Source organism: Silurus meridionalis, chromosome 28, assembly GCF_014805685.1.
Source record: "Silurus meridionalis isolate SWU-2019-XX chromosome 28, ASM1480568v1, whole genome shotgun sequence".
NCBI lineage: Eukaryota > Metazoa > Chordata > Actinopteri > Siluriformes > Siluridae > Silurus > Silurus meridionalis.
Genome location: NC_060911.1, coordinates 10,908,712 through 10,932,506, shown reverse-complemented (window position 1 = coordinate 10,932,506; position 23,795 = coordinate 10,908,712). Strand labels below are relative to the sequence as shown.

Here is a 23,795-nt window from a genome sequence, read left to right as displayed (position 1 = left end):
AGTTTCCAGAATGCAGCAGATGTGATTAGCAGTGTTTCATCTAAAGTTAAGATTGTACTGTTCAGGTAAAAACAACACACAAACACACACATACACAATGCACAATATCCAAAAATCATTCTGTCTTCAAAATTCTTTCTTTCACAAAAGTCTTTCTTCCCATGCAGAAGGGTTTGCCTGCATTCAAAACACACACACACACACACACACACACACACACACACACACACACACACACACACACACACACACACTAAAATTATTGCCGCCACTTGCTTCCCTCAAGGGAACAGAACAAATACTTGACTTAATCTTTTTATCTATTACACTGAACAAGTTTTCTAAAAGTTTTTTTATAAACAGCACATGCTAAAGTATTTAGTTCTTCTTACACAAAGCAATTTACTGTTGTTTTCCTACTTTTCAACCATTTACAATGAACGTCACTAGGTTACGTATGTAACCCTCGTTCCCTGAGGGAACGGGACGCTGCGCTGAAACGCTTTGGGAACGCCTTGCGTTGTTCACGCTCTGAATCACGTGTAAAATCCGGCCAATAGGCAAGTCGTCATCAGCGGGCGACGTCACGTAAACCAGACAGCTACAAAATGGGTAAAAGATGGTAGCTTCTGATAAAGGAGAAGGTAAGTGCTGCAGGGATGCAGGGAGTATGGCCTGTGGACGCAGAGTGATGTTTCCTCAGAGAACAAGTGTCCAATCACACCATACTGACCAGTTCCTGCCTAGTATAAACACAACCGGCATGTAGGACAGAGGAGCTGGAAGTGGCTCTGATGTTGAGGTCATAGAACCTGACAAATAGAACCAGCCAGCAGTGTTGCAAATGTCCTGGAGAGAAACTCCAGCGGACCAGGCCGTAGAGGCCGCCATTACCCAGGTGGAATGAACCTTGACTCCAAAGGGAGTGGGAAGACCAGAGGACTCATTACACGAAGAAATGGCATCCATAATCCATCTGCTGAGCGTCTGCTTATTGGCCGGAAAACCTTTTCTATGAGGGCCATAGCAGACAAACAGCTGCTCTGACTTCCTTCACGGACTCGTCCTGTGGAAGTATTGCTTTTCCTGGTCAGGGGCTAGAAAAGGAGGAGGGCAGAATGCCTGCAGAATGACAGGTCATGAGGGAGCTGCAGGCAACTTGGGCACATACCCAGGTTTTGAGTAGAGAAAAGTGATGGCTATGCCAGGGGCAATCTCTAGAAGAGACAGGGCCAGGGAAAGAGCCTGTAGGTCCCCTACCCTCTTAAGGAAGGAAATTCGAAGGTGAGCTCAGATAGAGCCGCCAGTACAATGACCAAGTCTCACACAGGCACTCTGGGTCGTATCCCGAGCCTCAGCCTCCGGGTGCCGCATAGGAAACATTTCACGAGGGGGTGTTTCCCCAGCGACTGCCCCGCGAGGTAAAATAAGCCATGATAGCGGACACATAAACCCTTAGGGTTGATGGAGCCAATCCTGTGGCACCCTGTTCCTGCGAAAACTCCAGAACTGAACCAACCGGGCAGTTGACTGGGTCCAATTAGTGGTGCTCACACCACGTGGTGAACAGATGCCATCTAGTGGCATACAACCTCCTCATAGAGGGAGTGCTGGAATGGAGGATGGTCTCCACTACCTCAGTAGAAAGTCCAGCTGCTAGGAACTGTGCCCCCTCAGGGGCCACAGCCACAGCTTCTATAACTCTGGGCGGGGGTGAACCAGGGTTCCCCCTGCCTGTAAGAGGAGATCCCTCCTGGAAGGAATACACTGCTTTCAACGAGAGGAGTTTTCCCTGGAGCAACAGGAGGCTCTGCTCCGCCAGCCTGTACAAGGGACAAGACCGGAGACCCCCCCTGGTGGTTGATGTATGAGACCACCGACATGATGTCCGTACAGACCAACATGTGGCGATCTCTCAGGTCTTGGAAGAAGTGTTTTAGTGCCAAAAACACAGCCATTATCTCCAGGCAGTTTATTTGCCACGAGAGATGTCGTTTGTCCCACCGACCTTGGGCAGAGGGGCCACTCATGGCCGCTCCCCACCTCATGAGGGATGCATCCGTTGTTAGCATTATGCAACAAAAAGGAGCTCCCAGAACAGAGACAGAAAAATCTTCCATATTCTTTACATATTTCTAAGGCTCGAAGGGCTTGCCGCGAGACCTTGATAATACTCCCTTCCGGGAGAACCCTCTGCCTCTGAGCCACCACTGGAGGGGTCTCAAATGGAGGAGGCCAAGTGAGATCACATTGGACGCTGCCGCCATGAGACCGAGCAGCCTCTGGAACTGCTTCACAGTAAGTGACTGGCCTTCTTTTACTCTCTTGACTGCTGTGAGGATGACTTCGATCTGGGCAGGAGACAATTGTGCCCGCAACACGGTCAAGTCCCACACTACGCCTAAGAAAGTGGTTCTCTGCTGAGGAGAAAGCACACTTTTCTTTGCGTTTAATCTTAACACCAATATCAACCAATCGTCGATATAATGTAGAATGCGGAATGCCTGAAGCCGTAGCAGGACGGGCATTTAGGTGGGTCTCCTCCATTCACAGTGATCTCTCAGGCAGAAATGGAGGGAGACACCAGAACAGAAGGTAAGCTGCATTTTGAGGTACATCTTGTGGGAGAGTTAACAGCCTGGCCTCCCCTTCTGCCCGGAAGTCTGATCGGGGAACCAGACTCTCGAGGCTGGGTTCTGACCCTCTCAGAACAGCTGGGGGGGCGGAAGGAGTCACCCAGTGGAGTGAGACAGCGCTCTGAGACATGTCTTGTGGGAGAGCTTACAGTCTGGTGGTGTCGAGGAGGTACAAGCACCGTGTAATGCGGTGTAATATGCCTTCCTCGAAATAGGGCGCTCTGATTGTCAGCAAAGGTACGTATATGGGGTCTGGGGTCTGCCAGGACCTAGACACCTCGATGTGCAGGTCAGGAAAAAATGGTAGGCCCTGGGGCAGAGGCTGTGCCGTAGGATGCAGGTAACGCTCATCCAGCTTGCTGGGAACGCATTGCTTCCGCTTCTCATTGGGCCAAGCTATCTCTACTTAGCGACGGCCCATGTTACTACCTCCAGGAGCTCCAGAAGAAAGAACCACAGAAGCGAGTGCTTTCCCCGGGGAACGGGAGTTCGACTCAGCGAGAGTGGGACCTGAGCCTCGAGGTGAAATCACTCTCCTCGATGAGTGCTTTTTGGGAGTGGATCATGCGCATAGCCATGCAACTACAGCACAGACAATCATCTCTCGAGAGAGCTGATTGAGCATGCTCCACTCCCAAGCAAACAACACAATGTTTATTTGTGTGTCCCCGTAATAAAACAGGGGCAAGGAGAGACACACATGCAAAAGTTTGCTTGCTTTTTTGCCATTGCTCACACAGATTCACACACAAAGCACTTACCTGAACAAACAGAACCTAATGTTGCTACCATCACTCACCCATTTTTTAGCTTCCTCGTTTACGCGACGTCGCCAGCCGATGACATCCCGACTTGCCTATTGGCTGGATATTACACTTGATTTAAGGCGTGAACATGCTAGGCGTTCCTAAAGCGTTTCAATGCAGCTCGAGTTCCTGAAAGGGAACTTTGAAGTACAATTGTCACATCCACATGTGAATCAAATAGAATTCAGTCCTAGGCAAACTACAGTAGTTCCTATTATCAGTCGTCATTTTCTGTTGTTCTCATTAGAAACAAACATGATGGAATATTATATCATACCGTACCTGTTAAACAAACATCACCTAAAAGAAAACATCATATCAGAAACATGTTTCTGTGGGTTAAATAATGTGATTTATTATTATTATTATTATTATTATTATTATTATTATTATTATTATTAGTGGTGGAGAATCCACCAAATAATCCTTGTCAATTAATTGTTTCTGTGGAATTGATAAAAGAATGAGTTCATTATAAAACAGCTGTGATTTGCCATACATTTACATTTAAAGCTTTTGGCAGACTGTTCATCATTAGGACCCAAACTAACAATACCATTCTTTTAAAACTATGTTGAGAGAGAAAATACATAAATAAAACTGCTGATTTAACAACCTTTCAAAGACGCAGGTTTTCAGAAGTTGGTTACACTTCTATAGAAAATTAATCAATGACTGGATGTTCAAAGAAAACAACCCTTAATTTGGATCAAGAATTTAAATGGTGAAACAGCCCAGTGTTAAACAGTTAAATAAACTTCACACAGTAACTCAAACCTTTTACTTAAAGAAATAGTGAAACTACTTACCTTTTCTTCTAGTATTTTTTCTGCTTTTTTAATTAATGTTTGATTTCTAAATATGTGAGGCATACATGTAAACCATCATCACGGAAAAAAACCTAAAAAATAAATACAATCATTAAATCATCAAAAAAGCAAATACATATATATATATATATATATATATATATATATATATATATATATATATATATATATATACAGTGAGGAAAATAAGTATTTGAACACCCTGCTATTTTGCAAGTTCTCCCACTTAGAAACTTAGAAATCATGGAGGGGTCTGAAATTGTCATCGTAGGTGCATGTCCACTGTGAGAGACATAATCTATAAAAAAAAAATCCAGAAATCACAATGTATGATTTTGTAATTATTTATTTGTATGATACAGCTGCATATAAGTATTTGAACACCTGAGAAAGTCAATGCTAATATTTGGTACAGTAGCCGCTGAGAGCTCCCTCCAAAGATTCTCTATTGGGTTTAGGTCTGGAGACTGGCTAGGCCACGCCAGAACATTGATATGCTTCTTACAGAGCCACTCCTTGGTTATCCTAGCTGTGTGCTTCGGGTCATTGACAAGTTGGAAGACTCAGCCTTGACCCATCTTTAACGCTCTAACTAAGGGAAGGAGGTTGTTCCCCAAAACCTCGCAATACATGGCCCCGGTCATCCTCTCCTTAATACAGTGCAGTTGCCCTGTCCTATGTGCAGAAAAACACCCCCAAAGCATGATACTACCACCCCCATGCTTCACATTAGGGATGGTGTTTTTGGGATGGTACTCATCATTTTTCTTCCTCCAAACACGTTTAGTGGAATTATGACCCAAAAGTTCTATTTTGGTCTCATCTGACCACATGACTTTCTCCCTTGACTCCTTTGGATCATCCAAATGGTCACTGGCAAACTTAAGACGTGCCTGGACATGTGCTGGTTTAAGCAGGGGAACCTTCCGTGCCATGCATGATTCCAAACAATGACGTCTTAGTGTATTACCAACAGTAACCTTGGAAACGGTGGTCCCAGCTCTTTTCAGGTCATTGACCAGCTCCTCTGTGTAGTTCTGGGCTGATTTCTCACCTTCCTTAGGATCATTGAGACCCCACGAGGTGAGATCTTGCATGGAGCCCCAGTCCAAGGGAGATTGACAGTCATGTTTAGCTTCTTCCATTTTCTAATGATTGCTCCAACAGTGGACCTTTTTTCACCAAGCTGCTTGGCAATTTCCCCGTAGCCCTTTCCAGCCTTGTGGAGGTGTACAATTTTGTCTCTAGTGTCTTTGGACAGCTCTTTGGTCTTGGCAATGTTAGTAGTTGGATTCTTACTGATTGTATGGGGTGGACAGGTGACTTTATGCAGCTAACGACCTCAAACAGGTGCATCTAATTTAGGATAATAAATGTAGTGGAGGTGGACATTTTAAAGGCAGACTAACATGTCTTTGAGGGTCAGAATTCTAGCTGATAGACAGGTGTTCAAATACTTATTTGCAGCTGTATCATACAAATAAATAGTTTAAAAATCATATATTGTGATTTCTGGATTTTTTTTTTTAGATTATGTCTCTCACAGTGGACATGCACCTACGCTGACAATTTCAGACCCCTCCATGATTTCTAAGTGGGAGAACTTGCAAAATAGCAGGGTGTTCAAATACTTATTTTCCTCACTGTATATATATATATATATATATATATATATATATATATATATATATATATATATATATATAGATATAGATATATAGATAGATGGATAGATAGATAGATAGATAGATAGATAGATAGATAGATAGATAGATAGATAGATAGATAGATAGATAGATAGATAGAATTTGTATTTGTTTTATTTAATTTTTATTTAGTTTGACTTTGTATATATATATATTCCTGACACTTCAGGAATAGAACTGCACTACAGCACTCAGCAACAGGAGCTTTAATTAAGGTAACATTCACAAGCACTCTTGTCAAATTAAAATAGCAATTCGAATAGAATAATCAGTGAACTGTGCTTGGTATGATGATCTGAGTCGTGATCTGTTATGATTAGGCAGAAAACCACACCATCAGATCACCCATGGATAAAAATAAAGAACCAAAGCATGATGCATCTGTGAATCAGGTAAATAAATCAAATACAGATTTAAGATAATGTACATACAGATCAATAAAACATCTTCCTCATTCTTTTTTTTCTCATTCTTCTTTTCTCAAAAAGAGCCACAGTACCAATCCTGCCATTTCCAATGCCTTTTCCAATCACAACCCTTTACATAACCCTACCCCATCCTTCTCTCAGATCACACCATCCAGTCACGTTCCCCCCTCAGCTCACAACACAGCAATCGGTTATACACATAGTTTTCACCATAAGCAATCCAACTGCAGTTCCTTGATCAATCCCTCTGCCTCTGGAGTACAGAGCCCCTTCTACTGTTCTGCATGCAGTGTGAGATCAGACCCCTTGACATGCCCCATCATCCCAGGCTGCATAAACATCATTGACATCTGTAAAGGACACTCAAGTCTGGGTCTTACCATTGTGGGAGGCTGCAACACATTACTGGTGAGAATTTAGAGGCTTCACTCAATAATAAATGAACACAACTTGAAGGCAGTTTATACTATATTTTTAAATGCTATTAATATTAATAATACAACCCAAATTCCAAAACAGTTGGGATACTGTGCAAAATGTAAATAAAAACAGAATGCAATGATTTGCAAATCTCATAAATTTATATTGTATTCACAATAAAACAAACAAAAAAACCAAAATGTATAAACAGAAAATATGTTCCATTTTAAGAAGAAAAAAAAAAGTAAATTTTGTATTATGTCCATATACTATGTATACTATGTACTATACATGTCTATCTTGGAACATCTGAGGAGATCAGTTGCTGAAGTTTTGAAAGAGAACGTGTACCATATGTGCCAAAAACAGGATTTTAGCTGCTCAACAGTTCTGGGTGTCTTTTGTCGTATTTTTCATTTCATGATGCGCCAAATATTTTCAAATGGTGAAAGGTCTAGACTGCAGGCAGGCCACTTCAGCACCCACAATTTTGTACTACGTAGTCATGCTATTGTAATAGATGCAGTATGTGGTTAGCATTGTCCTGCTCAAATATGCAAGGCCTTTAAATCATTTGTTGCTAAGACCTGCATATAGGTTCAGCATTGATGGAGCCTTTTTAAATGTGCAACCTGCCCATTCCACAGATGGTCCCTCTACTCTTTAGTCCCGAGGACATGGTGTCCATGGTTTCCAAGAACAATTTTAAATTTTGATTTGAGACATGTTGCAGCAATCAAATTCTAAATCATTGCATTTTGTTATTTACGTTTTACATAGTGTCTCAACCTTTTAAGAAAACTTGAATCTCTCTTGACCTCCAATTGTGTCTGTTCTGACCCTTCATCTTACTCACTCTCAGGGAGCGATTCTGATTCATGAGGTGAATGAAGGAGGTGCTGCTCATCGAGACGGGAGATTGATGGCAGGGGATCACATCCTTGAGGTATTTATAATTATCCCGGAAACTAAACATCAATCACTATTGTTCTATAGAAGTATTCACACCATCAAGACACAATAAACTGCCACCATATGAAACGGTTTAGCACCAAATGTGTGATCGTTATATAAGTATAGCAAATTTAGACCTAAAAATAAAAAGGGATTTTTCTTGTGTTTATCTTAACTACATATCGCAACAAAACACAAGTCTAGTATTACACATCCATGTTTAAGGCCAGCCATGTAAAATAAAAGATAAATATTTTTTTGTCTAATTAAAGACAGTTCATTACATTGGCTATATGTCATACTAGTTGACTCATATGAAATTAGATACTAAATAATTTAATTGTATTCAACATTTTTTTTTACCTCACACCCCTTTTTGGACAGGTGAATGGGATGGACCTGAGAATGGCTAGTCATGAGGAGGCTCTGAGTGTCCTGCGCTTGAGTCCCCAACACGTACGTCTCTGTGTGTACAGAAACACTTTGACACATACCGTTCACAGCCAAGGTACACACACTCATGAGGACATGTGGGACCTTTTCACTGTCGACCTGCAGTTACAACCAGGGCAGGAGCTGGGCCTGAGCATTGTTGGTAAAAGGTATGCACAATATTCATGTGTAGATTTGATCAGACAGTTAGTAGGATTATTATTTCTTGAACAATGCACAATAATGCATAAAACCAGAAAGCTGTTTGGTATCAGTAAGCAATGCATGGTTTCGAGTTCCAAATGCTCTGATACCTTCCCAGGACGGATTATTCCATTTGAAAGTTCTAACCTTTAGCAAGCTTCTATTGCAGCATTAATGTTCTTAAAGATGCATGCAGGCAGTCTTGTTGCCTTTCATGGATATAAAAATACTGTTTCTAATAGTTTACATCATGGAGCAGACTATCTGGAAAACATCCACCCTCACATTTTGCTCAGTTTCTCTATGTGCTCAAGTCAAGTAGGCATTAATTGTCATTTCAACCATATACAGTGCAGTACACAGTAAAACAAAACAACATTTCCCCAGGACCACAATGCTCTTTCAGACAAAATAAATGAACTGAAATTAACACAAAACTACACAAACCTCAAAACTAACAACATAACATGCACATGTGGAACATTTCTGCAAACAAAAATAGACAACTTAATACAAGGAGAATGTGACAGTCAAAACAGTAAACACAGTGACACTGTAGCATTTACTAGTACTGTTTGGAAGTTTTGTGCAAATTAATTGTCTAAAAAAAAATACTGTACATGTAAACATGGAGTTCTATCAGCGGAAAATGAAATGTTTGTGCAAAACAGAATTTTTCTTGTTCTTGATGTGTGTCAGTCCAGTCCCTTCATACTGAAGACTTGAATGGCTTGTGAAAGAAACTGTTACACAGTTGGGGGACCGAAAGCTTTGGCATCTTCTTTCAAGAATGCAGAAGAGTGAAGAGTGTGTGTGAGGGGTTTGTGTTGTCAGCCACAATGCTGGTAGCTTTACGGGAGCAGCATGTGGTGTAAATTTCCAAGATCTTCACAGCGGAGCCGTTAATTTTCAGCAGGGAGTGATCACTACGTGTTATTCTAAAGTCAACAACCATCTCTTTTGTTTTATCCACATTCAGAGACAGGGTGTTGGTCTGTCTGCCTCTCTACTGCTTTGTAACACTGAATGAGGTCACTTAATTCACCTGTTTGAGATTTGAAGAAAATGCTAGCCATGCCATCACCTCATGAGCTGGTTGGAATTATGGAATTTTCAGAAATAAATAACAGCCTGGGACTAAACCCCAAATAACATAACAGGGACACATCCTCAACTCAGTAAGATGGACACTAGTGTTAACTTTCCAAAGATACAAGGATCATGAAAAAGGGTCCACCCTGGTTGCTAGGGAAGCTTTCTATAGAGGGAAGTAAACTGGTGCCACACAAAGCATTTGTGACCCGAATGTGAGAATAAAACCCATCAATCAGCTGGAATTGCAGGAATTCTCAAGGATTCACTTCTGAGACACCACTACATGCTGTTCAGATAACATTGTAATAGTCAAACAGTCACCAACAAGGCACAAAACACCATCAAGACTAGAAAAGAGCTCAGAAACTGGGGTCTACATGGGGAAAGGTTATTCCAGATTCCAGATTGCCACAGTTACTAAAATCATGCTTAGACTCACAGTCTAAAGTACAATTTCCTTTCCTACTGTTGTTTCCAGTGGTGGACAGTAACGAAGTAAATGTAATTTGTTACTGTACTTTTTCGTATCTGTACTTTACTGAAGTATTTTCATTTGGGAACTTTAACTTTACTTTACAATCACTACATTTCAAAGTCAAATATCGTACTTTTTACTCAAACTACTGAGCCACAAATCAGGGTAGAGCGAGCATTCTGTTGATCTTGTTCTGATTGCCCCTTGATGGTATCTACTTAGCACGAACATACAGTTCAGCAACAGTTCAACAACAGGCAGAACATTTTGAGAGGAATAAATGATGGAAGAAACTCCTGATTCGAACTCGCCACAGCACCTGTGACCTTATTTGCGTGAATTTTTATTTTAAGTTGAAAAGAAGCTTTGGGGCTCATGATAATTTGAATAGATCAGTGTTTAACTCATTAAAACCATTATATTAATAGACTGGTGTGCTAAGTAATATTAGAGTCTTTTCACATAAACTAAGTTGATCAAGCAAAGAGTCGTGTGACAAAAATGATAGCCATAATATATCATAGTATTTTGGATACTCAAGTACATTTCAAAGCAAGTACTTTTCTACTTTTACTCAAGTGAAAGTTTAAAGGAAGGAATTTTACTGTAACTCAACTACATGGTTTGTGTACTTTGTCCACTAACACATTGCAAAGAACGGAGCTATCAGACCTCAGAGTCTCTTTTGCTGTCTCTGCTGTTCTCATCTCTGGACATGTCCCAAATTAATAAAAAGATTTGTGCCTTTACGTATAGGTTTGGCACCTAATACTGAAGAGAAAGCGATGAGAACTATTCCACCATGTACAAGTTACGTACAGGGACTTCTGGACAGGTGAACGTCCAAAGCTACACTAAATCATCTCGATTTAACAAGTAGCAGCAGTGTGTCACAGCAACATGGATGGGCTGATAAAAGCTCACAAACTTGTCACCACTTCTCTTATAGAAGCAAGGTGAACTTGTCCATAATGCTCCCCTAAAAGCCCAGTAACGGATCTCACTGTTGTAGTGCAATCCCTTAAGCACTCTGCTAATACGCCATTGGAGGATATCAAACTGAAATGGGTCCTGATTTATTTTTTTTCCTGGCAATTACATGAAACAGATTGGGAGGATTTGTACATGCCTTGCATGCACTGGTAGCCAGATGGGTTTGGAATGACCTTGTGGCTGAAGGGTTGTTTTTTTTTTTTTGTTAAACAAGTTATTGATTTCTCATTGATCCATGAAAGGGAACCTGTTGGGGAGAAAACATGGAGCAGCTCTGGTAATGGTCAACGGATATGGGATTTTTACGGCCGATGCCGATTTTGAGAAAGCAATCTGGCCAATATACTGTAATTCATATAAATGAGTTCCATGCAGAAACTCGGTGAAACTAAATGCATTTATTATGTATTATATTTATAAGATTATCTGAGGCACATTAAAAATATTTACTAGTTAAGACATTTAGACAAATCAAAAAAGCACCTTCACCTTCTGAGACTTGACTTGTGTCTGCTAAAACATCTACAAAAACATAAATATATATAAAATCTAAACAAACAAAATGTAAATAAATGAGGTAACACTTCAATAAACATGGTTTCGTGCAGCTTTTTCATGTCTTCTAAACTATTCCCACTGGGGATTTGTTTTCTGTCCAGCCATCAGAATAGTCACATTACACATTACAAATTACTGTTTATAATTACATTTTTAATAATATATATATATATATATATATATATATATATATATATATATATATATATATATATATATATATATATATATCATAAATTAATATCAAAATAGTGTGTAATTCTATGTATTTTATGTACAATACATAGTTAATAACAAAACGCATAGTTTGTTTACAAAATAACAGATTGTGTTACTTTAACTAGAAATTTGTGTGAAAAAAAAATATTTTTACTTTTTTTTTTCATCAGTTTTGATGTAAAAAAGCTTGCAGGCATAACATTATGGCATTATAACATTATGACCGGTGAGTGAATAACACTATCTCTTCATCATGGCACCAGTTAGTGGGTGAGAAATATTAGCCAGCAAGTGAACATTTTGTCATCTTGTCTTAAAGAAGAAGCACTAATCTGTTTTAAAAAAACGTTTGCCAAATCTAAAGATCGGCCAGTGCTTATAATTTAAAGATTCCAAGTATCGCCCAATAAATCGGCCACGGGCGATATATCAGTCAACCACAATAGAAACTGAGCAAAGGTGGGTGGTGGATGTCACAAGTTCTTAGTCGGGACAAGGTTCAATGAAAACAACACTTAATCATAACAAATAAGACAAAACATGGACCGTTTCAATACTTTGTGGTAATGTCTATGGTGACTGCTGTGTGTGTATATGTGTTGCAGGAACGACACAGGGATATTCGTATCTGAGATAAGTCAGGGAGGGGTTGTTGAGTCAGACAGGAGACTTTCACTTGGTGATCAAATTCTGTCTGTAAATGGAGAGGACATCCGAGCTGTGACTCAAGACTACGCCCGCACACTACTACAGGTGTTACTCATTCACTTACACAGTCACTTTCTACAGTACATTTAACACACAATAGCACTGTTCATTTCATACAATAAAGTTCATACAGCAAAAGATTAGGCTACATCATTAATGGGTCTGTGGGTTTCAGAAGTGCAGTGGGGCAGTGGTGCTGGAGGTAGCACGTTTTAGAGCTACTCCATATTATTCATACGAGTGCCAGGTAAGGAATGTGATACTGTCATTCCAAACTGCTTTACTGTCTTTAACCTTTGTATTTACTTAAGTAAATGCAGAACATGTTTATAGTATAGGAAAATAAGTATCAAACATTGTTTTGTATTTAACAAAACAAACTGTATACCCAAATTTTGTGAACATCTGACCATTACACTCACATGTGGACCTTGCAAATGTTGCCTGTGAAATGTGGGTCACATCTAACACGTTTGAGCAGGACAATGCCCAAACGCACAAAACAGGGCCCATTAAGACAATGGAGAGTAAAAATACTCAAATGGCAGAACTTGAGTGGCCTTTACTGTACCCTAAACACTTTTGCACCTCTGGCCTGATTAGACTGAAAGGCAACACATTCAAAACAAAGCTCCATAATCCTGAAAAGCCATCCTAGAAAAGTTGAGGTTCCTACAACCTCAAAGTGTGGACTAAATCTAAAGTGTAATGATCAGGTGTATATAACAAATATTTATTGGCCTGACCATAAACAATTATATATTTTATATATATATACACATATATATATATATATATATATATATATATATATATATATATATATATATACACACACACACACACACACAGGTGTAAAAAGTGTTTGTCCCCTTCCTGATTTATTTTTTTATTTTTTTTGCATGCTATAAGACGATCAGTAACACCCTGAAACTGAGTTACAGTACAGTGATTAGGGTCATACAGAGGTTTTCAAGACGGGTTCCACTCAGAACAGACCTCGCAAATGTCGATCCGAGAAGCTGAGTCCTTGAGCTGTGTGTCAGGTGCAGAAGCTGCTTAAAAAAACTGACTCGTGAGTGCTGCCAGCATTGGTTTAGAGGTTGCAGAAGCTGAAGGTCTGCTTGCCAGTGCTCAGACCGTACACCACACACTGCAACAAGTTAGTTTGCATGGCCATTGTCCCAGAAGGAAGCCTCTTCTTATGCTGGATCACAAGAAAGCCACAAACAGTTTGCTGAACCATGTCCTGTGGTCTGATGAGACTAAGATAATCTTGTTTGGCTCAGATGGTGTCCAGAAGGTGTGGGGTTACCCTGGTGAAGAGTACCAAGAAAATTGTGTCTTGCCTACAGTCAAGCATGGTGGTGGTAGCATCATGGTGAGGGGCTGCATGAGTGCTGCTGCATTTCAACATGTACTGTGACATTCTGAAGCAGAACATGATGCCCCCTTCAGAAACTGGGCCAAACTGCAGTTTTCCAAAATAATAACAAACACAAACACACTGCCAAGATGACAACTGCCTTCCTGAGGAAATTGAAGGTGAAGGTGATGGAGTGACCAGGTATGTCTCCAGACTTGATCTATATTAAGCACCTGTGGGGCATCCTCAAACGGAAGCTGAAGAAGCGCCTTGTGTTTAACATCCAGCAGCTCTATGATGTCATTATGGAGGAGTGGAAGAGGATCCCAGCAACAACCTGTGCAGCTCTGGTGAATTTCATGCCCAGGAGGATTAAGGCAGTGCTGGATAACAACAGTGCTCACACAATATTCACAATTTGGACACAGTTTTGACATGTTCACTGAGGGTGTACTCACTTTGTTGCTGGTTATTTTGACAATAATGGCTGTATGTTGTTATTTATAGAGGACAGTAAATCTGTACAACCTGCACATTGACTACTCTATAATATATCCAATTTTAATTTCTATAGTATTGTCTCTTGAGAAGAAACACTAAAATGCTTGAAGAAATGTGAGGGGTGCACTGCTCATTGCTTATGAATGAAGACACAATGGGGAGCAACTGGTGTGAAGAAGCTTCCTAAAGTTCTATTAAACAACACTAATGGAAAAAGGTGCATAACCATAAGAATCTTAAACATCACTGCCAGTAGAACATTGCTTTAATAATGTGTAGTTGTACAGTTCATAGAACCACAACTAATCATATTTGGACTGGATTTTACAGAACTCTCAGAATAATGATAGGAAAAGGTAAGGAAGTTGTGAAAAGTGCCAGCAGTCATTTGAAGAGTTGTAGGAGAACTTGAAAGCAGCAGGAACAACAGTTACACAGAGAATAATGAGCACAAACAGTACAATTATTTTGGTTCTTCCAGCTTACACATGACAATCATAACTTTTTTTAGACTTATGTACTCTGGTCAGAAGAAAAAAAAAGAGTTTGGCAATAATTCAGTATGTATTGTTTGGAGAGAGAGAGAGTGTAGATGGTATTATAGTATGTCCCCAAAGACACAATGTGCACAATGAAGCATGGGGGTGGGTGTATCATGATATTGGGCTACTTCTATTCAAACTGTACTGGGGTATTACACATCACAAAGGAAACTAGTACCAGGAAATTAATAGAGAACATTAGTTTTTAACTAAGAAACTGAATCTCTGGAAGAATATAAACCTTTCAATACAAGAATGATCACAAATCTAATTACTTTTTACTATAGAAATCTTAAAGCTGTAATTGTCAAAATGTCTTTGCAACAAGGTGCTAATTTTATTTTTGTGCAGCTTTTAATTTGCATTGATTAAACGGGTCCTGCAATAATTTTAACTCATAAATCCATCTCTCAGAATAATCTTCCAGGTTGGTGAAGTGAATTCCTTCTGATTCTTGTTACAGTAAGTGCATCTCACTCATTACAGTCCATATCCATGGTTACCATCAATTTGAAATGAATATGACTGGATAATCAACAATCATCTCTTGACATTTACAGCTTTGGAAAAGACCAGAGTAGAAACATGGAGCCTGAATCCCGGCTACAGCTGGGGCCTGTAAGTGACAGGAAGACCTTTAGGAGAATCATACACTTGGGAGCACTGGAGAATATGAGATGCATCAGTGATATCACACTGTCCATATGGTCTCACACACACTGTGTATACTAATGATGGCAAACCCAGTATTGTTTAACAGGGTCCTAAAAATATATATAGTTAAACAGCGATAGACTGCAGTTTCAGCTGGGCAGTAGACAAATATAAATATATAAATATATATATATAATATATATACACACACACACACACACACACATCCTGTTTAGACAAAAGGGAGTTTTTCCTTGCCACAGTCACCACCGGATTGCTCATTAGGGACAAACTTACACTTAGAAAGAACAGTCTTATTTATTATTCATTACCACATTATCTGTGTGTGTGTCACATTATCTAAAGCTGCTTTGAGACAATGTCTATTGTTAAAAGTGCTATACAAATAAAAATGCTTTGAAGTTTGTGGACACCGGACCATGATGTTATATGTGCTTGTTAAACATCCCAGTCCATATTTAGTCCCCATTTGCTGTTATAATAATCTGCACTGTTCTATTGATTTTGGAGTGTAATTGTGGAGATTTGTGTTAATTTAGCCACAAGGGAGTTAGTAAAATCAGGTAGTGATGTAGGTGAGGTGAGGAGGTCTGGGGTGCAGTCAGCATTCACATTCCTCCCAAAGGTGTTTAAAAGGGATGAGGTCAGAGATCAAGTGAATGAAAAATGTAACACAAACATCCTAACAATTGTCTGCCTCCAACTTTGTGCTTGGGTATAAGTCAGGTGTCCCAATACTTTTTGTCTAAAGTGTGTGTGTGTGTGTGTGTGTGTCCTGTATATAAAAATGATTGTATACTTACAAGTTGTATTTTATTTTTTTTTTCCATTTCTGTAACTACACACATTTACCTTGTTACCACAATGGCTATTAAATAAAATGCTGTAATACAAAGAACTAAAAAAGTGGCTGTTCTGATGGAAAAACGTTGCCTGGTCTGATGAGTCTCGATTTCTGCTGCGACATTCAGATGGTAGGGTCAGACTTTGGCATCAACAACATGAAAGCATGGATCCCTCCTGCCTTGTATCAATGGTTCAGGCTGGTGGTGGTGGTGTAATGGTGTGGGGGATATTTTCTTGGCACACTTTGGGCCCATTAGTACCAATTGAGCATCGTGTCAACACCCAGAGCCTACCTGAGTATTGTTGCTAAACATGTCCATCCCTTTATGACCACAGTGTACCCATCTTCTGAATCATCTCAGACTGGTTTCTTGAACATGACAAAGAGTTCACTGTACTGAAATGCCCTCCAGAGTCACCAGATCTCAATCCAATAGAGCACCTTTGGGATGTGGTGGAATGGGAGATTCGCATCATGGATGTGCAGCCGACAAATCTGCAGCAACTGCGTGATGCCATCATTTCAATATGGACCAAAATCTCTGAGGAATGTTTCGAGTACCTTGTTGAATCTATGCCACGAAGGTTTAAATCAGTTCTGAAGGCAAAAAGGGGGTCCAATCCGGTACTAGTAAGGTGTACCTAATAAAGTGGCTGATGAGTGTATGTATGTGTGTGTGTATATATATATATATATATATATATATATATATATATATATATATATAAACAGAATAAAAATCAAAACCTAGAGTGATTAATGTTAACTGATTACATGGTCAACAGTTACTTACTACATACCATGGACTAGATCAGCGATCTCCAACATTTTTTGTGGCACGGACCGGCCTTTAAGGTGTGGCGGATAAAAACAACAACAAAAAAAAAAGATATGATCAGCATAAAACATCGTTCAGAATCAGATAATAAATAAAATGGAAATAATGTAAGTTATGTATTCTTTCTGTGCGGCCCGGTACCAATTGACTAACAAACTACTGCCAGTCCGCAGCCTGGGGGTTGGGGATTACTGGTTTAGATGATCAATTGGTCAACAATTTGCACATGCAAACTCCAAAAAGAAAAAAGTTAAGAGAGGACAATAGTTCAATAAATCAGTAAATCACATTTTTAATTGCTTGTTGAAATCCCAAGTCATATACAGTCTAATCTACAGACCAGAACATCACAATGTCAGTTTGTAAAAAAACATTTCAATAGAAAAAAAGGACAAATGTTCTTTCTACAACTTTCCAATTGAGTAACTTTCAAATTATATAGGGGTTTGACTGTGTGTATATATTTACATCTCAGGGTTCAAAATGCATCTGGATGTGCACTGTCTGCAAGAAACCTTCAAGAGCAGTGTGTGATTTATGCAAAGTGCTTATGTAACCTTATAAGAGCTGCAAGTGAATAAGAAATAAGAGGCTTAATGATAGTAAGGGCTGAGATGAGAGATGTTTGATGTCACAGATGGGACTAAGTTTGACTTTGTGTATGGAAATGAGTGCGCTCTGTGTGTGTGTGTGTGTGTGTGTGTGTGTGCGCACTCCATGATTCTACCGTCCTTTACGTCCAGTCGACTGCGAGACGATGACGATGGAATGGCCGCCCACTCATTTTTAATTGCTTGAAAATGCCTCCTTTGCATCCCTCACTCCTTGTTAATACTGACCTTTCGATAGCCTTAGGAAGGTCTGATCTTTGCCGCCTGCCATCAGAGTTTTTTTTATCAGTGAGGAGGAACGAGTGATTGTTTACAATTTGCCTGTCCGAATGGTTCTTCATTGCAGGCCTCTGTTTACTTCTTGCCTTTTCCTTTGCCTTTGCCCTTTCCAGAAGTGCCTGCTTTCTCCTGCTTGACCTCTTTTGCAGGTTTCGCCTTCTTTTGCTGTAGGGTCAGGGCAGAGAGATATTTATAGAAAGAAGAAAAAAAAAACACCACATCCAGAGAGAAGATAATTGGATAATTTAAACACTATAATACGAACTTCACTGATTGCCTGTAACACTCAGTACAGATTATACTAATGGTGTTTGATTCATTTTGTTTATTAACTAATTTCCCGTTCATTAAAGTCCAAACCGTGTAAAACATCTGACTGCTTTGGCAGCTGTATAGTAGCATGTCATTGGCTGGAGCTATTGAAAGGAACATGACTCTGAACCAAACATGGTAGTGATTCTGAACAAACTGGTAATTATCAGCTGATAGATGCATGAGGCTTGTTTAGTTCACCATCTTTTCAATACAAAGACAGAGAGGGAAGAACAGAGTATTTAAAAAGACAAAGCCTAAAACTAGACAAAGTCAAGCTTAAGGTTGTGGTGTGTTGTTTATAGCATAATCCTTTTGAGCCAAATGCCTAAATATGATGCCGGCTTTTATCGTTCTCATGGTATTTCTTTTTCTTACGTCCTCATTAATAGCCACTCGCCCAAAACTGGCCTGTACAAGAGATGGTCAAATTCACTGATTCACTGTGAAACACTGATTGAAAAAAGAGTGGCATTTGTATCGTGATGCGTCGTTTTTTTTTACACATTTGCATCGATAAAAAACTAATTTATTTATATAAATTTATTAGAAGATGTGCTGTACTTTTTTTTTATTTAGTAAGTGATTAATAATTTGATATGTGGATTGATTTCTCCTCGCTAAACTGTTTCTCAAGTTAAAAAACTGCACCACTGCTGCTACGTGAATATGACGTGTCACAACACTACGGAGCCCGAGACATACTCCGAGAGTCACAAAGAATACAGATTAACGTGGCAGAGGTAGAGCTGCATCTTCCTGGAAACAACAGGAAAATAACATCCGGTTTTATTTGATTTAACGTCTTTCTTTTTTTTTTGCACTACAAAAGCCTGTTTGTGAAAGGGACATGTTGTAGAAGTCAGAAGGCACTTAAGTAAATTGATTTGCCGTCTGTCTGAACCAAAGAAATAAAACAGAACTCTCTGTACCATTAATTCTGAAATAAAATCTGAATCAGATCGCACTAGGTGTGAATTGTATCTCATCGCATCTAAACTTGATATAAACTTGAGATCGGAACTGCTGATACAGAAAATCAATAAGAATCTTGATTTAAAATAAATAAATATAAAAATAAAAACTGGAAAGTTAGCACTGTAGAACTAAACCAAATAATAGTGGTGGTGTAGTTCACCTTGATCATGGCATCACTATTAACAGTTCCCTCTTCCTCCTCCTCCTCGTCCTGCCCCTGGAGGTCAATGTCGGTGTCTAAAGCCAGATCGGCGTCGACCGCTCCTTTGCGACCTTTCTTCACTACCTGCAGTGAGTACGGCGTCAAGTGGGACTTCTTGTTATAAGCCCGTGTGAATGCAGCTTTCACCTGCAGAGAAAAGAGCAAGCGGTTGACTGTACTTTACAAATGACTGCAAAGCATTGTCTTTTATTCTGTGTGCAAAATAATCATTCCCGTAAACAAATAAACAAAAAATAAATTTATAAACATTAAGAATAAGATTCTTTGATTCGCATCAGTTTAAATGTTTTTCAATTCTGTTTTTCGATTTAAAAAAGTGTGCATCAGATACATATTGCAATTTCTATTGCGATGCATAGGTTTTTTTTTAGGTTGATTTAGGTGTGTCCTGAGATTTAATTAGAATATAGATCAACATTGCAGATGTAGAGCTGCATCTTCCTGGAGACAGAACAGGAAAAAAAACATCTGGTTTTATTTATTTATTTTTTTCCTTTTTTTCTATTATGGCAGCAAAAACATTTAATACACTGTGAACCTCCCTTTGCCAACACAGAATACAGAGCCTGAAATCACGGCTCGATATAAAATCTCTCCACGTCTCCTACAGTCCTGTCTTGTAGACTCTCCTCTTCCGCTCTGGACTGAGATGGCCATGTCACAAGTTTGATTCTGTGCTCAGTCACTGATTACTGGGAAGATCCAGCCATGAGCCAGATGTAGCTTCTGGGCAAAACCAAACAGATTTTCAACCAAAATCCTCCTGGTATTTCACGGAGCCCAAGATGCAACGGTTCCTAACAAGGTTCCTAGGGACTTTATGGGGGAATACAATCCAAAATTCCACAGATTCACCACTTTGTTATTCAGGTAAAAAGTTCCGGCAGCACCTAACGAACAGCAGGTAATAGTTTGTGGTTAGAAAAGACTTTTCCTTTTTCTTGGCATGAAGGAGGAGTCTTGATTTTTTTTCTCTAATTTTGAGACTTTTTAGAAAAAAATGCTACTATCTTCTGGAAATTTCCAACTATGTATTACTGTGTGTTTAGCGACAATACACTGGGCAAAAAGTCAGCATTCTTTTCATGTGTATTCTCTATTGCTCCTCATGTTGTTGAATAAGTGTGAAATTTTTGTGATTATGCCAACTTACACTATATGGACAAAAGTTTGTGGACACCTGAACATACGAATGACATGCTTTTTGAACATCCTATTGCATCCACACTGTGTCCCCATTTGCTGGTATAGTAACCTTCACTCTTCTGAGATGATGTTTACACTAAATTTTGGAGTGTGCTTGTGGTTTGTGCTCATTCTGCCACGAGGTTATTACAGTCGGGAACTGATGCAGGGTGAGGAGGTCAGAGCTCTATAGCAGACCACTCAAGATCTTCCACAACAACCCATGTAAAGCATATCTTCATAGAGCTGGCTTTGTGCCTGCTCTATGAAGAGGGGCATCATCATGCTGGGACAAGGTTTGGGCCTCTTAGTTCATGTGAAGTTTGAATGCACATCCTAAACACAGTGCATTCAGAAAGTTTTGAAACCCCCTTCACTTTTTTATTTTGTTATGTTGCAGCCTAAAACTACAATCGTTCAAATTAAATTTTTTTACCTTAATTCACACTCGGTCATACCAACAATGTGAAAACAGAACTCCAGAAATGTGTGTACCGTAATTTCCAGAATATCAAACGCACCCAAATATAAGTCGCACTTATATTTTACAAAGATTTTTATTTTGAACATAAATACACCGCACCCGTCTATAAGCCGCAGGTGTCTTCATTAGTTTCAGTGTACTTTACACAGGCTTTAATGAAAGACAGTGTCTGTTACACGGCTTGTATCTAAACAGTAGCCTACCAAGAAAGTCAATGTTCACTGTCTTCCTCCTTCCTTTCACAACTATTTCTCTCGTGAGTTTTTCTTTTGACATCGTCGTGCGTTTAAAAATCACCATCGGTGAAGCTTTTCTCCCGATGCCGTGCAGCTCAGAACACAGGTGAAGTGCGTGTTTTCATGCCCGGTTGTTTTCAGCGTGACGAATGATTCGCATTTCCTGTAGACAGTCCGAGTGAGCGGCAGGTCAAACGTCAGAGGAACATCATCCATATTTATGTTGTGGTGCGGCCCGATTCAGTGGGAGCGCATCTGATTTAATATAAAGAGTTTCATTGGGTAACCGGAACCCGTTCAGCAATTTCATTGGTCTAATGTTATGGGGTTCAGTTTTTTTGGCTTGAAGTTTGTGAAACCGGGAAAAACCCAGGAAAAATCTATAAATTAGCCACGTCGTTGTTTAAGCCACGGGGTTCAAAGTGTGGGGAAAAAGTAGTGGCTTATAGTCCGGAAAATACGGTAAATCTTTTTAAATGAAAAAAATATTTAATATTACATGCATGTAAATATTCAGACCCTTTACACCACCACTTGAAAATTAGTTCAGGTACCTCTTATTTCTCTTGATTGTTGGTGAGATGTTTGTGATTGATGAGGGGAAAAAATTCTATTTAGACGATTGTATATCAGGGTGCAACATAAAATTAAAAACAGTGAAAGAGGACTGAATACTTTTTGAATGTACTTTATAATTGTGTGCCTCCAAATTTGTGATAACACTTTGCAGAGGAACCTCATGAGAAAATTTTCTGGAAAAGTCTGGTGTCTCATACTTTTATCCACAAAATGTATATTTGAGGTGTTTATTATGGGGTACTGGGAAACCAGTAAAAGAAGACTGTTTAAGAGCTTTTAAACATTAGTTGATCTCCAACACCCAGCTAGAAATTGTTCATAAGAATCAACAAAGTGCCAAAACAAATAAATCCTTGAACTGACAGTAAATAAATAAGAAACTAAAGAAAAATTCTATAAAATGAGACACGTGCCTGAAACTGTATGTTTGTGTTTTTGTTGATTGTTTTATCGGTGGCTATATCCACGGCATGACCAAGGCAGGTATGATGAGTTGTTATAGCAGGGTTTTGACAGTGGCAGAATTCAAATTTGGAGTCATTCAATTTAATGTTCAATAAGTATTTTCTTTGGTGAAACAATTTGGAAGATTCCTACATATATAATATAAATATATATATAGTGTCTGTGTAGAGCTGTGTTTAGTTTTAAAGTGTATTGCACTTTATACCTTGGAGTCAAGCTTGGAGTACGGATCAGGTTGTCCACCCCATGTACTGATCTCCATGATGCTGTCAAAATCCTCTTTGATGATGTCATAGTCATCTATAAGCTTGACGCTCTGACTGGCTCCTTCTGCTCCATGACACTGCAGAGGCTGCAGCAGGGCGGTACGCATGTAGGGCAGGTAGTCTAGATTTATTGCCCCCTTACTGCTCAATGTTCTACACAGAGAGAGAAATATTGCTCGGATTTAAGAACACAATACAGCAATCTGCACTACCACACTTCATTATCAATTCTCAGAGAAAAGAGCTGTTAGGAAACTGAGATAATGAACACCTGTCGTTAGAAGGCGAAAATACTTTTTTTTCAGGGTTTCTGCAGGTTTCACCAAGTCGAACTGAAGACTTTTTAAGAGGTTTTTAAAACCATTAAGAAATAAATCTAAGACCGATATAACAAACACACAAATATGTTGTTAGCAACTGGCCTTTAACCAACACTAAATTCATATTTTTTCAAGCCCAGTATCGTTAAACTTGCACTTCCCCATAGCTGAAAAATAAAATCTGTTTGGGCTGTTGCCTGTTGGTTTAGTTGGTAGTTGTAATAAAGTAAATTATATTTGGACTAGCAAAAGAAAGAACTACACCACCACAGAAACGAATAAACAAAAACTTTCTGAAGTGCTGCAGGAGCATTTCAGTGGGCATTAAAGGCAGAGTTACATGGACATTGGGAAAATTATGACATGTTCAAAATTATTTAAGACCTGGAACAGCGAATTTAAGAGTTTTTAAGTACTAAAATGTTAATATTTTAAACTTTTTTTTTTTTGTTTTTAAGACCCTATAGAAACTCTGTAATTGCCTCTGTCCTGAAGTTACATCTTTACTTTAACTTTCAGAAAATATTCACTATATTGACTGCTATTATAAATAAACGTCTTTATGTGGAGCATCCTGGTACAGGTTGTTTCTATAGAAACAACAGCGCGTGCACGCTGAGCCAG

General features: G+C 39.2%; 1 protein-coding gene and 1 long non-coding RNA gene across 2 annotated transcripts in view; one reads left to right on the top strand and one right to left on the bottom strand.

The window, feature by feature from the left end:
* The first annotated feature begins 20 nt into the window (after positions 1–20).
* Positions 21–7,772, top strand: LOC124381609. Its single transcript, XR_006924894.1, has 3 exons — positions 21–65; positions 6,671–6,814; positions 7,689–7,772. It is a non-coding gene; the product is annotated as an uncharacterized LOC124381609 (long non-coding RNA).
* Positions 7,773–17,500: 9,728 nt separating this feature from the next.
* The window catches only part of rfc1 (replication factor C (activator 1) 1), a 30,090-nt gene continuing 23,795 nt past the window's right edge, over positions 17,501–23,795 (bottom strand). The window contains exons 22-24 of the mRNA XM_046843306.1: positions 22,791–23,004; positions 19,574–19,762; positions 17,501–18,288 (exon numbers count right to left, since the gene is read on the bottom strand). Of these exons, the coding sequence (XP_046699262.1) occupies positions 18,199–18,288; positions 19,574–19,762; positions 22,791–23,004 (493 nt within the window). The 3' untranslated portion in view covers positions 17,501–18,198. The remainder of the gene's footprint in view (positions 18,289–19,573; positions 19,763–22,790; positions 23,005–23,795) is intronic.